Genomic DNA, 15,039 nt, shown 5'->3' with positions numbered 1-15,039 from the left:
GAAGTTAGTATTGTCTACTCAGAGTGGCAGCAGCTCTCCAGGGTATCAGCTCTTTCCTACTGCTTACTGCCTGGTCCTTTTTAACTGGAGATGCCAGGGACTGAACCTGGGGCCTTCTGTGTGCCAAGCAGATGCTCTGCCACTGAGCTACAGCCCCACTGTATGTCTCTCCAGGGTCTCAGGCTGAGGTCTTTCCCATCACCTACTGCCTAGTCCTTTAACTGGAGATGCCGGGGATTGGACCTGGGGCCTTCTGCGTGCCAAGCAGATGCTCTACCATTGAGCCATAGTCCCTTCTCTTTGTCTTATACCAAATCAGACCCGAATCAAATTCAGTATTATCTACTTAGACTGGGAGCAGATCTCCAGGGTCTAAACCAGGGGTGGCCAAACTGCAGTTCGGGAGCCACATGTGGCTCTTTCACACATATTGTGTGGCTCTTGAAGTCCCCATTGCCTCATTGGCCAACTTGGAGAAGGCGGTTCTCTCTTTCAATCACTTCTCCCAGCCAAGCCAGCTGGTGGCTTGGAAAATGCATTTAATGTTTAAGTTGTTTTCTTTCCATCTTTCCCTTCCTCTTTCCTCCCCCATCTATTTTCCTTCCTTTCTTTCTTCCTTCCTTCCCTTCCACGTTCATGTCTTGCGGCTCTCAAACCATCTGGCGCTTATTCTTTGTAGCTCTTACATTAAAGCAAGTTTGGCCACTCTGCTCTAAGCTCTTTCCCGCTGAACACAGCCTGGTCCTTTTTAACTGGAAATGCCGGGAATTGAACCTGGGACCTTCTGCATGCCAAGTAGAGGCGCTTCCCACTGAGCCACGGTGCCTCCCCATGAAATCCAAACATTTCAGCAGCAAATTGACAGAAACATTGGTGCATTGCAGCAAAGAATCTCTCTTTCTTTCTTTCTTTCTTTCTTTCTTTCTTTCTTTCTTTCTTTCTTTCTTTCTTTCTTTCTTTCTTTCTGATATCTGCCTGGTGAGTCTGGCAAGGATCCTTCGCACCTTCTCCTAACACTCACCTTCCCCATGAGATGAGAGACGCCAGGAGAGGCCTGGGGTCCACTTTCAATAGGTGTTATCTGAGCTGTGTCAGATTCTGCACTAACCCCCTGGAGGAGGAATTTACGGCCTCTTTGTCAATGCCCCTCGCCCTACTTAGAAGTCATTGTGCTGCGGATGTGAATCCAAAGAATAAACCAATTTCCATTTTACAACAAGGAGATTTTTTACAACTGCTTGCTCAATAAGGTACTTTGTGGATTGAGGCTGTGGGCATGTATTAGAGAGAGGCTGCGAAACCTTCCCCCCCCCTTACCTTTATCTACTTACTCCATTTATACACAGCAGCCCAGAGGTGCAGGATGGATAAAAATATGGAGCAAAGGTTCATCAGTGGCTATTAGCCACAGTGTGTGTGTGTGTTTATTTATTTATTTATGGCCACTGTGTGACACAGAGTGTTGGACTGGATGGGCCATTGGCCTGATCCAACATGGCTTCTCTTATGTGACACAGAGTGTTGGACTGGATGGGCCATTGGCCTGATCCAACATGGCTTCTCTTATGTTCTTATGTGACACAGAGTGTTGGACTGGATGGGCCATTGGCCTGATCCAACATGGCTTCTCTTATGTTCTTATGTGACACAGAGTGTTGGACTGGATGGGCCATTGGACTGATCCAACATGGCTTCTCTTATGTTCTTATGTAAAGCTGCACTACTGCAACATGGCTTCTCTTATGTTCTTATGTAAAGCTCTCTGCTCTTGACCTGAGTTTGATCCCGGTGGAAGCTGGGTTCAGGTAGCCAGCTCCAGGTTGACTCAGCCTTCCATCGTTCCGAGGTTGGTAAAATGTGAGTACCCAGCTTGCTCTTCTCGTACCTTTCATGACTATCTTATGCTTTAGATTTTGCTGTTGCTTTCAATATTAATAATCTTGTAACCTGCAGTGCAGAGTGGTAAAGCTGCAGTACTGCAGTCCGAGCACACTGCTCACAACCTGAGTTCAATCCCGACGGAAGCTGGGTTCAGGTAGCCAGCTCGAGGTTGAGTCAGCCTTCCATCCTTCCAAAGTTGGTAAAATGTGAGCACCGAGCTTGCTGGGGGGAAAGCATAGATGACTGGGGAAGTCAATGGCAAACCACCCCGTAAAAAGTCTGCCATGAAAACGTTGTGATGCGATGTCACCCCAGAGTCGGAAAAAACTGGTGCTTGCACAGGGAACTACCTTTACCTTTTTGCATTTATACCACACTTTTCTTCCTAGTGTGGACTCTAAAGTGGCTTATATCATTCTCCTCTCCTCAATTTTATTCTCTGGACAACCTTGTGCGGGGACGGTAAGGTAAGGTTGCCAGCCTTCCGATGGTAAACCAAAAACAAAAAGCCATGAATCTGAATACGGAGTACTGTGTACAGTTCTGGTCACCACATCTCCAAAAAGATACTATAGCATTGGGAAAAGGGCAGAAAATGGCAACTAGAATGATTCAAGGGTTGGAACACTTTCCCTATGAAGAAAGGTTAAAACACTTGGGGCTCTTTAGCTTGGAGAAATGTCGACCGAGGGGTGACACGATAGAGGTTTACAAGATTATGCATGGGTTAGAGAAGGTAGAGAAAGATGTCCTTTTCTCCCTTTCTCACAATACGAGAACTCGTGGGCATTCGATGAAATTGCTGAGCGGTCAGGTTAGAATGGATAAAAGGAAGTCCTTCTTCACCCAAAGAGCGATTAACAATAAAATTCACTGCCACAGAAGGTGGTGGCAGCTACAAGCATAGCCAGCTTCAGGAGGGGATTGGAGAAACGTTTGGAGCAGAGGTCCATCAGTGGCTATTAGCCACAGCATATCATTGGAGCTCTCTGTCTGGGGCAGTGATGCTTTGTATTCTTGGAGTTTGGGGCATGGGGAACAGTGGGAAGGCTTCTAGTGGCCTGGGCCCACTGGTGGACCTCCTGATGGCACCTGGGGTTTTTTGCCACTGTGTGAAACAGAGTGTTGGACTGCTTTGTGTGCTGGCGGCAGCAGTCCCAGCCGCTGTATAGTGCCATCCAGCTTACCTAAGCCCTCCACTGTCCTGGCACCTACCTGTTTGCTTTTCAAAACCTCCAGCACTGGCAACAGAACAAGTGGGAGGGAGAACCAGCTGAGAAGGGAAGCTGGCAGTGTTGTGGCCAAAGACCATTGTCCTCTGCCTTTAAGTTCTGTGCTTTTTTTGTTTGGGTCTCTCTGCTTTTGCAATAGAGCAAAGTTTGAGTTCAGGGGCACCTTTAAGACCAATAACGTTTAATTCTGGACATAAGCTTATGTTTGCATGCACACTTCTTCAGAGACATTGAAACAAGACTTCCTCAACCGTTTGATATAGGTAGAGAAAGGGAGCGAGGGGGTGAATTGTCAGAAAGCGCTAATTGGAGTAAAGAGCAATAAGTACAGCTAAGAGAAGAAGAAGAGAACTGCAGATTTATACCCTGCCCTTCTCTCTGAAAAAAGAGCCCCGTGGCACAGAGTACTGCAGTCCTAAGCTCTGCTCACAACCTGAGTTCGATCCCCGGTGGAAGCTGGGTTTTCAGCTAGCCGGCTCGAGGTTGGCTCAGCCTTCCATCCTTCCGAGGTCGGTAAAATGAGTACCCAGCTTGCTGGGGGGGGGGAAGTGTAGATGACTGGGGAAGGCGATGGCAAACCACCCCATAAAAAGTCTGCCGTGAAAACGTTGTGAAAGCAACGTCACCCCAGAGTCAGAAATGACTGGTGCTTGCACAGGGGACCTTTCCTTTTCTTCTCTCTGAATCAGAGACTCAGAGTGGCTTACAATATCCTATATCTTCTCTCCCCACAACAGACACCCTGTGAGGTGGGGAGAGCTCTCACGCCAGCTGCCTTTTCAAGGACAACTCCTACGAGAGCTATGGCTGACCCAAGGCCATTCCAGCGGCTGCAAGTGGAGAAGTGGGGAATCAAACCCGATTATCCCAGATAAGAGTCCACACACTTAACCACTACACCAAACTGGCTCTCTAGTAAGAAGACCTTTGTGTGCTATAATGTGAGTCTAGTAGCATAGAATCTGAGCATCCCAGAATTGGAAGGGTCCACAGAGGCCATCTAGCCCAACTCCCTGCTCAATGCAGGAGCAGCCTAGATCAGGGGAGGCCAAACTGTGGCTCTTTCACACAGGTTGTGTGGCTAAAGAAGCCCCCACCCCACCCCATCGGCCAGCTTGAAGAAGGCCTTTCTCTAAGCAAAACCAGCCAACGGCTTGGAGAATGCAGTTAAAGTTGCTTTCTTTCCACCTCTGTCTCCCTAACCCATCTATCTTCCTTCCTGTCTTCCTTCCTGCTCTTAGACATCTGACATTTATTTTATGTGGCTCTTACATTAAGCATGTTTGGCCACCCCTGGCCTAAAGCAAACCTGACAAGTGTTCGTCCAGCCACTGCTTGAGCCCGAAAGATTCTACAAACCCTAATGCTTGAAGACTGCCAACGAGGGGGAGCTCACCGCCTCCCTCAGGAGCCGATTCCACTGCTGAACAACTCTGACTGCAATTTCCCCCCTAATATCCAGCCAGTACCTCCTTGCCCTTAATTTAAACCCGTTATTGTGAGTCCTCTCCTCTTCTCTGGCAACAGAGGAGACTGAGAAGCTCAGAGGATGACAAGTTTTTTGCGGTACAACCTTCTGAGAGTCAAAACTCCCTTTGAAATTATCTTTATGGAAGATCTCGGTGCGTCTCGCTTTATGCCTTTGTCATGCGCAGGGGTAGACTTCTAGCAGGAGCTCCTCTGCATATTAGGCCACGCCCCCCCGGAGGTAGCCAATCCTCCAATAGCTTACAAGGCTCTTTTTTGTAAGCTCTTGGAGGACTGGCTACATCAGGGGTGTGTTGCCTAATATGCAAAGGAGCTCCTGCTAGAATTCCACCCCGTGTGTGTGTGTGTGTGTGTGTGTATACATGTGTGTGAAAGGATGCAGGAGAGTATTTTTGTGTATGTTGTGTGGCAGTTTATGTTGCGTATGTATATAACATAGACTTAGGGGAGGAAATTACACCCACAGATGCTTTTAGGGAAGCATCATCATTTGGCCATACATTACATATGCCTTAACCTGGAACATACAGCTTGGCTCACTTTTCTGAGCCGTCTGCTCCGATGGTAGATTATTTCTCGCTTTCCAGTGGTGGCACAAAGGAAAAATGGAATACATCACGATCTGAAAGGACCCGATAGCTCATCTATATGGCATTGTTTAGTGGCAGGGGACTTGTCAGTCCACATAATAGTAGCAAACTTCAGAGGAACAGAACTTGTTTCCATAGCTCTTTTCTTGCAACCTGCCCAGGGAAGTGAATTAAAAAATATATATCAAGAGTTGGCACCTCAGCCAGTGAAAAACCTGGCACCTTCTACTGTGCAGACCTGCAAAGGTCTTGAATTTGACTGATTTGGGGCTGAAAACTCACTCACAGCAGTCTGTGTCTTAACATTCACCTTGTGGATTTGCTCCTCACCTTAGGAAATATAGAATGCGCAGAAGTATTCCTGGGTTTTTTTAGAAGATGACCATAGATTTATACCCCACTCTTCTCTCTGAATCAGAGTCTCAGAGCGACTTACAATCTCCTTTATCTTCTTCCCCCACAACAGACACCCTGTGAGGTAGGGGGGGGGGGCTGAGAGAGCTCTCAGTAGCTGCCCTTTCAAGGACAACCCTTCAGATAGCTCTGGCTGACCCAAGGCCATTCCAGCAGCTGCAAGTGGAGGAGTGGGGAATCAAACCCGATTCTCCCAGATAAGAGTCCGCACACTTAACCACTACACCAAACTGGCGCTTTTGCTATACATATATAAATAAAAATTCACATCCAGATATAGATAGAGGGGGAAACCAGGCTCTCGTGCTGAGAGCTAAAGATGATGACCGGGAAAGGAGAAATACCTATTTTTCTTCAATAGGATGGCAATAGGAAGAACAAATCGTATTACAAAGCATCAGAGCATCGGAGTTGTATTTCTCATCCTCCAAATGCTCCACAATCCAGCCAGCCTCCTTTCTCATGTCTTCGCTGCTGCCTAACTTTCAACCAGGGTTGCCAACTCCTGGCGGGGAAATTCCTGGAAATTTGGGGGTTAGGTGGATCCTGGGGAGGGCTCAACCTGGGGACGGGAAAGACTTCAGTATGCTACAGTGCCATAAAGTCCATCTTCCAAAGCAGCCATTTCCTCTAGAGCCGGGGGTGGCTACGCTGTGGCTCTTTTATACATTTTGAATGGCTCTCTAAGCCAGCCAGCAGTTTCGAGAATGCATATAAAGTTAAAGATGCTTTCTTTCCACCTATCCCTCCCTCCCCCTCCCCCTCTATTTCCCTCCCTCCCTTCCTGTCTTACAGCTCTCAAACATCTGACATTCATCTCACACATCTGACACACAGTTTCAAGAATGCATATAAAGTTAAAGTTGCTTTCTTTCCACCTATCCCTCCCTCCCCTCCCCCTCTATTTCCCTCCCTCCCTTCCTGTTTTACAGCTCTCAAACATTTGACATTCATCTCACACATCTGACACACAGTTTCGAGAATGCATATAAAGTTAAAGTTGCTTTCTTTCCACCTATCCCTCCCTCCCCTCCCCCTCTATTTCCCTCCCTCCCTTCCTGTCTTACAGCTCTCAAACATCTGACATTCATGTCACACATCTGACACACAGTTTCGAGAAGGCATATAAAGTTAAAGTTGCTTTCTTTCTACCTATCCCTCCCCCTCCCCCTCTATTTCCCTCCCTCCCTCCCAGTCTTACAGCTCTCAAACATCTGACATTCATGTCACACATCTGACACACAGTTTCGAGAATGCATATAAAGTTAAAGTTGCTTTCTTTCCACCTATCCCTCCCTCCCCTCCCCCTCTATTTCCCTCCCTCCCTTCCTGTTTTACAGCTCTCAAACATTTGACATTCATCTCACACATCTGACACACAGTTTCGAGAATGCATATAAAGTTAAAGTTGCTTTTTTCCACCTATCCCTCCCTCCCCCTCTATTTCCCTCCCTCCCTTCCTGTCTTACAGCTCTCAAACATCTGACATTCATCTCACACATCTGACACACAGTTTCGAGAAGGCATATAAAGTTAAAGTTGCTTTCTTTCTACCTATCCCTCCCCCTCCCCCTCTATTTCCCTCCCTCCCTCCCTGTCTTACAGCTCTCAAACATCTGACATTCATGTCACACATCTGACACACAGTTTCGAGAATGCATATAAAGTTAAAGTTGCTTTCTTTCCACCTATCCCTCCCTCCCCCTCTATTTCCCTCCCTCCCTTCCTGTCTTACAGCTCTCAAACATCTGACATTCATCTCACACATCTGACACACAGTTTCGAGAATGCATATAAAGTTAAAGTTGCTTTCTTTCCACTTATCCCTCCCCCCTCCCCCTCTATTTCCCTCCCTCCCTCCCTGTCTTACAGCTCTCAAACATCTGACATTCATGTCACACATCTGACACACAGTTTCGAGAATACATATAAAGTTAAAGTTGCTTTCTTTCCACCTATCCCTCCCTCCCCCTCTATTTCCCTCCCTCCCTTCCTGTCTTACAGCTCTCAAACATCTGACATTCATCTCACACATCTGACACACAGTTTCGAGAATGCATATAAAGTTAAAGTTGCTTTCTTTCCACTTATCCCTCCCCCCTCCCCCTCTATTTCCCTCCCTCCCTTCCTGTCTTACAGCTCTCAAACATCTGACATTCATCTCACACATCTGACACACAGTTTCGAGAAGGCATATAAAGTTAAAGTTGCTTTCTTTCTACCTATCCCTCCCCCTCCCCCTCTATTTCCCTCCCTCCCTCCCTGTCTTACAGCTCTCAAACATCTGACATTCATGTCACACATCTGACACACAGTTTCGAGAATGCATATAAAGTTAAAGTTGCTTTCTTTCCACCTATCCCTCCCTCCCCCTCTATTTCCCTCCCTCCCTTCCTGTCTTACAGCTCTCAAACATCTGACATTCATCTCACACATCTGACACACAGTTTCGAGAATGCATATAAAGTTAAAGTTGCTTTCTTTCTACCTATCCCTCCCCCTCCCCCTCTATTTCCCTCCCTCCCTGTCTTACAGCTCTCAAACATCTGACATTCATGTCACACATCTGACACACAGTTTCGAGAATGCATATAAAGTTAAAGTTGCTTTCTTTCCACCTATCCCTCCCTCCCCCTCCCCCTCTATTTCCCTCCCTCCCTTCCTGTCTTACAGCTCTCAAACATCTGACATTCATCTCACACATCTGTCGTTTATTCTACATGGCTCTTATGTTAAGCAAATTTGGCCACCCCTTCTCTAGAGGAACTGATCTATGTTCCTGGGGAATGAGCTGCCATTCCAGGCGTTCCCCAGGTCCCACCTGGAGGTCGGCAACCCCAGAGAGAGAGAGTGGGTTTGCTTAAAGGTCGCGTGCTGACCTGGAAGTTGGCAACACTAGTCTTCAATCCCAGCTGCCTCCGAATAACTCTCGGGCCACTTAAGACAAAAAAACTCACATCTTCTGTCATTTACAACCCCGTCGTCTGCGTCAGAAGTCACCAATAATTAAAAGCCTCTTTCGAAAAGCTCCTGCAATTTCCAAAGTCCAAAAGACACGTTCTCCTGACCTGCAAAGTCTAGGACTCCCCCTGCCCACCAATTAAAAGAAACCCAACCACTTCTGAGAAACACAAGCAACTGATTTTCTGGAAGGGGCCTACAAACTAAACACCAGGCGGGGAAACAAAACACAACCCAAAACAGCACGAGAAGCTACCCTAAGAGCACTGACAACTTTTCCTGCAGCGAAACCAACCTTTTGCGTGGAAGTTCAGCAGCAGCTGGAGGCCGCTTTCCCGCAAGACTGAAATCCCATCAGCACAGACGGGGGTACTCACACACAGTTCAATATTTGTTAAATCGGGGGGGTTTTTTTTAAACCCACTTGTCGAGAAACGGGAGTCCCAAATTCCAGCAGGAAACATGAACATATGAACATATGAAGCTGCCTTATACTGAATCAGACCTTCGGTCCATCAAAGTCAGTATTGTCTTCTCAGACTGGCAGCGGCTCTCCAGGGTCTCAAGCTGAGGTTTTTCACACCTATTTGCCTGGACCCTTTTTTGGAGGTGCCAGGGATTGAACCTGGGACCTTCTGCTTCCCAAGCAGATGCTTTTACCACTGAGCCACCGTCCCTCCCCAAACATGGTGAGTTCTGAGGGAGTGGATCCTTGCAACGGATTCTAAGGGGATGGATCTTTGCAAAGCTTCCTTTGGCAGCAGCCAAAACTACAGCCAAAACAAAATTGATCAGGTAACTTATGCATAATGCTCATCACCAGTGTTCCCTCTACGCTGAGTTAGCGTGAGCCGGCTCTCAGGTTTTTAGCCTCCAGCTCACATAAATTTGCCTTAGCTCAGGAAAAAATAGCCCCGGAGCACACTAATTCATGCAGTCGCTCACAACGCAGAATGTTTTGCTCGCGAGATTCCGCAGCTTAGAGGGAACATGGCTTATCACACCCCCATATTATTTTCCCTGATGGGAAGATGGTTCAAGAGAGCCCCCCTCCCCCCGGCCCCCAACAACCCACCGTTACTTTTTTAGATCCTTGTTTCTTTAAAACCGCACTTCGTGGTTTGCAAAATCCCGCAAACTGGGACCCATCAGATGCTCAATGAATGGACAGGGTGAAGCTGAACTCAGAACACACACGGGTAAAAATGATGCACGCAGTGTTCCCTCTAAGCCGAGTTAGCGTGAGCTAGCTCACAGATTTTTAGCCTCCAGCTCACCCCTTTTTGTCTTAGCTCAGGAAGGATGCGCGCTAACTTATGCAGGAGCTCCCCACTTGAATGCCAGCAGCTCACAAACCAAGATTTTTGCTCGCAAGGCTCTGCAAACTTAAGAGGCAACGCTGAACGCGCGCACCTCCAAAGTCAATCACAAAAGGTGCTTTGAGGCCACACGAGCCCAGCCCCGCCACCCCAAAACAAACCCACTTTGCAAAAAAATAAAATAAAGTTCAGAACTAGGAAGATGCATTAAAAAAAAAAAATTGCAATTCAACTGAAATGCAAACTCAGGTGATCACGCATGCAAAAAAACCACCCTGACTTTTTTTTTGTTTTAAATCATAAATAAAATAAAATCGACTCACCATTAGAAGGGAGCGACAGGGTCCCGGAGCCGCGTTTAACTAAGAATGAATTGGGGACAAACTCTTCTTCAGAGTCGGATTCCTGGGCCGGCTGGGCCGCGCCGTTGCCTAGCAACCGTCTCTGGCTCTCATTGGCCGGCGGGGAAGGGGGAGGGGAGGGAGACTGCTCAATAGGGGTGGAGGAGGCGGAGGAACAATGCAACGGAGGACCTGCGGACCACAAGACACAAAAGACAAGACAGGGAAAAACGTAAATCAAAACTTATTTAAATTAAAAAAAAAAAAAAAGAAACAGGACACAATGGGGGGAGGGAAAAAGAGATGCACATCAAACACAGCGGTGTGCACAGGGTAGGAGCTCTCCAAAAGGAAATGAAGGGGACAAGACACAGGGGTCCATACATTACTCTGAACGTATATATATTTTTTGCACAAATACAGATGATGCACATTTTTACACATGGGGAAATCAAAATACTGCTTCACCTCGCCGGTCTTGCAGCTTTGCATCCTGGAGTCGAAAAGGCCACATTGCCAAAAGCCTTTTTTTTTTTAAAGTTCTTTAATGACAATCAGATTGGAGGGTGGCTTTGCAGCTTGGAAGGAATATTCACACACACACACACGCACACGAGAGACACAAATCGGTGGTATTGAGGCTGGATTTAGTCATAGGTCCCTGTGAGTTCCAACCCGGGCGATCCGTCCCTCCGAGGCGGGAAGGTTGCGCCAGCGTTGAGGGAACATGATGAAACTGAGCTGTAACAAAAGTCAATAGAAGGGGAAGGCACCTAGATGGAGAGCCGGGCCGGGCCAGAGAGACGGAGGTTGGAAGTTAATGCCGGGGCCAAGAAGTGGCATCTTATTGAGGGAAACACAGGGGCATGCTTCTCCTTCGAGGGAACATGGTTGTCACTCGGCAGGAAGATGTGCAGGCCCAGCCCGTTTGCAAATGTTGCCTCAGTTGCACGGGTCAAGCGGCACAGCTTCTTGCACATGCAGGGTGCCTTTTCGTAATCTTGGGATCCATGTTCCCTCCAAGCTGAGTTGGAGTGAGCTAGCTCACAGTTTTTTCGTCTCCGGCGCATGTATTTTTGCCTTAGCTCAGGAAAAATGGCCGCAGAGCAAACTAATTTATGCAGCGGCTCCCAACTTTAATGCCAGTCGCTCACAAACCATGTTCCCTCTAAGCTGCAGTCTTGTGAGCAAAAAATATACTTTGTGAGCGACTGGTATTAAAGTTGTGAGCTGCTGCATAAATTATTGTGCTCTGGGGTCATCCTTCCTGAGCTAAGACCAAAATGCGTGAGCTGGAGGCTAAAAATCTGTGAGCTAGCTCACGCTAACTCAGCTTACAGGGAACACTGCTCACAAAGCACAATTGTGGCTCACAAGACTCCACAGCTTAGAGGGAGTACCGCTAGGGATCGTTCAAAATTTTGCATTCCTTGGCTCCATCATCAACCAAAGCAAGAAATCAGAAGGCGACTGAGTAGGCCAGGCACGAAGGAGCTAGAAAAGATTCTTAAGTAGGAAGATGTGCCACTGGCAATCAAGATCAAAATAATTCATCATCATAACCAGCAGGAGCTCATATGCATATTAAGCCACACCCCTGACATCATCTTTGGTTCCCACAGGGCTTCTTTGTAGAAAAAGCCCAGCAGGTACTCATTTACATATTCAGCCACACCCCCTGATGCCAAGCCAGCCAGAACTGTGTTCCTGCTCAAAAAAAAAGCCCTGACATAACCATGGCATTCCCCGTTACTATGTATGGATGTGAAAGCTGGACAATGAAGAAAGCGGATAGGGACAGGAAGAAAGCAAAAAGACAAAAAGTCCAGGAACATCTTAAAGCAGGGGTGTCAACAGGGGTCGTTTTGTAGAAATTTAGGTGGTGGAGCTCATCCAGGGATTGTTACGCAGCTGCACATACTATTCAACGGATAAGGAAGTGGAATTCTCAGGAGGAGGAGGTGGAACTCTCAGAGAGGTTCAGGAGCTGCGCAGCTGTGAGCACCCACTGAATCCAAGGCCTGGGTGTCAAACATGCAGTTTGGGGGCCGAATCAGGCCCCCGGAGGGCTCCCATCAGGCCTCCGAGCAACTGGCTGTCATCTGCTTCCTTCCCTCTCGCTCTTGCTTCCTTCAGCACAACAGCTTGCTTTGCAAGGCTTACTCAGTTGCACAGGACTTACAGAACAAAACCTCTGTTTTCTCCATTGGCTGAGGCTCCTTCCTTGTGGAGGAATAGCTTGCCTTGCCAGGCTCTCTCAGTTGCACAGCAGAGCTACTGAGCCAAGCCTCCCTTCCTTCTATTGACTGAGGCTCCTCCCCCACCCAGTCCGTGGAGAAGGGAGGAAAGAGCCAGAGCTTCCTTTGCCCAGTTCCCTGGATCCCATGGGAGAAATGCAAAGAAAGCACCTTTAAGTGCTAACGTTTTAAGCATGTTTTTAAGTTTTAAGTTTTTTTTTTTAAATATATAATTGTGTTTGTCTGTGTTCTTTATAAAATTTATATCTCTGCTATCTAATCTTAAAAAAGTACACGCCGTACATGGCCCGGCCCAACAAGGTCTCATTTATACCAGATCATAACAAACGAGTCCGACACCCCATCTTGGGTTGCCAAACTTCAGGTGGATCCTGGGGATCTCCTGGAATTACAATTGATTTCCAGGTGGATCCTGGGGATCTCCTGGAATTACAATTGATTTCTAGACATCAATTCGCCCGGAGGAGACGGCAGACTTGGATGTGGACGCTGGCATTGTGCCCCACAGAAGTCCCTCCCCTCCCCAAATCCCGCCTTCCTCAGGCCCCGCCCCCAGAATCTCCGGATATTTCCTGACCCACACGTGGCAGCCTTAAGTGGCTTCTAGGTAAAAGAGATCCCTGGAGAAAATGGGGTGCTTTGGAGGGCAGACTCCAATGTTCCCTCTGATTTCTTTTCCCTCCTGGGTGGAGCAGTTAGAATTATAGAGTTGGAAGGGGCCATGCAGTCCATCTAGTCCAGTTCACATCCTGAGCAGATCCTTGCTTGCTGTGCTGGATTCCTCGTCTGATGAAGTGTGCTTAAGAGCACACGAAAGCTTACGTTCTAAATAAAAATTGGTTGGTCTTAAAGGTGCAACTTGACTCCTCAGCAGAATATAACCGCTGTAATCTTAAAATTAAAATAAAAAAAATGTGGTGCAGGAGAAGACTCTTGAGAGTCCCTTGGACTGCAAGAAGATCCAATCAGTCAGTCCTCAGGGAAATCAACCCAGACTGTTCCCTGGAAGGTCACATGCTGAAGCTGAAGCTCCAATACTTTGGCCACCCAATGAGAAGGGAGCATTAACTGGAGAAGACTCTTGAGAGTCCCTTGGACTGCAAGAAGATCCAATCAGTCAGTCCTCAGGGAAATCAACCCAGACTGTTCCCTGGAAGGTCAGATGCTGAAGCTGAAGCTCAAATACTTTGGCCACCCAATGAGAAGGGAGCACTCACTGGAGAAGATCCTGATGCTGGGAAAGACAGAAGGCAGAAGGGGACGGCAAAAGAGGAGATGGCTGGACAGCTTTACTGATGTAACAAACACGAATTTGAGCAGACTTTGGAGAATGGTGGAAGACAGAAGTGCCTGGCGTGACTTTGTCCACGGCGTCGCAAAGAGTCAGACTCGACTGGGCGACTGCACAACAAAAAATCTTAAAATAAGCAGTAAAAGACCCTGCAATGGCTCCAGATTGCTGCTGAGTGGAGCTTCCTGTGTTAATGAGCGGCCGCTCATGTGCACAGGTTAGAGCGGGGGTGGCCAAACTTGCTTAACGTAAGAGCCACATAGAATAAATGTCAGATAGTTGAGAGCCACAAGGAAGGAAGGAAGGAAAATAGATGGGGAGGGAAGAGGTGGAAATAAAGCAACTTTAACTTGAAATGTATTCTTCAAGCTGCCAGCTGGCTTGGAGAAGTGATTTAAAGAGACAAATGCCTTCTCCAAGCTGGCTGACAGGGCGGTGGGGACTTTGAGAGCCCCCCAATAAGTGTGAAAGAGCCACAGTTTGGCCACCCTTGGCTTAGAGGGAACTGGTGGACTCTATGGCATTATACCCTATTGGAAAAGGAAAAAAGGAAAGGTCCCCTGTGCAAGCACCAGTCGTTTCCGACTCTGGGGTGACGTTGCTTTCACGTTTTCACATCAGACTTTTTACGAGGTGGTTTGCCATTGCCTTCCCCAGTCATCTACACTTTCCCCCCAGCAAGCTGGAGACTCATTTTACCAACCTCGGAAGGATGGAAGGCTGAGTCAAACTGGAGCTGGCTACCTGAACCCAGTCTCCACCGGGGATCGAACTCAGGTCGTGAGCAGAGCTTAGAACTCTGTGAGTTCTTGTGAGCCGCCCTGAGCCTGCCTCGGCGGAGGGGGGGCGGGATATAAATAAAAACTTATTATTATTATTATTAGAACTGCAGTACTGCAGCTTTAACACTCTGCGCCATGGGGCTCTTTTTATACCCTCTTGAGGTCCCTCCGAACAAAACCCCTCCCAGGCTGTACCCCAAAATCTCCAGGGATTTCCCAACCCTGAACTGCCAACCCTGCACACACCCTTTTTATATATATATTGTCAACGTCTGGGACAAATGCCCATAAGCAATTTGTTTTCTTGACACTGAATACATAATATAAATATAAAGAGGATGGGAGGGAGGGGATAGTCCAAGGACACCCGTCATATTATTTTCTGTTCAGTGTCAAAAAAAGCAAATGGCTAATGGGCATTTGTCCCAGACGTTGACAATCAACAGCAAAAGATCTTAACAATATTTCCTAACTTTCTTTCT

The 15,039-nt window shown here is 47.5% G+C and overlaps 1 protein-coding gene across 5 annotated transcripts in view; it reads right to left on the bottom strand.

Moving 5' to 3' along the window:
* The window catches only part of TENM4 (teneurin transmembrane protein 4), a 792,728-nt gene that overhangs the window by 467,653 nt on the left and 310,036 nt on the right, over nucleotides 1-15,039 (bottom strand). For 4 of the 5 annotated variants that reach the window (XM_060235003.1, XM_060235004.1, XM_060235005.1 and 1 more), the window contains exon 5: nucleotides 10,209-10,418. The exons of the other annotated variant lie outside the window; for it this stretch is intronic. In XM_060235003.1, the coding sequence (XP_060090986.1) occupies nucleotides 10,209-10,418 (210 nt within the window). The remainder of the gene's footprint in view (nucleotides 1-10,208; nucleotides 10,419-15,039) is intronic. 5 annotated transcript variants of the gene reach the window in all.

The sequence above is a fragment of the Heteronotia binoei genome, chromosome 3 (assembly GCF_032191835.1).
Source record: "Heteronotia binoei isolate CCM8104 ecotype False Entrance Well chromosome 3, APGP_CSIRO_Hbin_v1, whole genome shotgun sequence".
NCBI classification, from domain to species: Eukaryota; Metazoa; Chordata; class Lepidosauria; order Squamata; family Gekkonidae; genus Heteronotia; species Heteronotia binoei.
The sequence above is the reverse complement of the archived record's forward strand: the minus strand, read 5'-3'. Positions and strand labels throughout refer to the sequence as shown.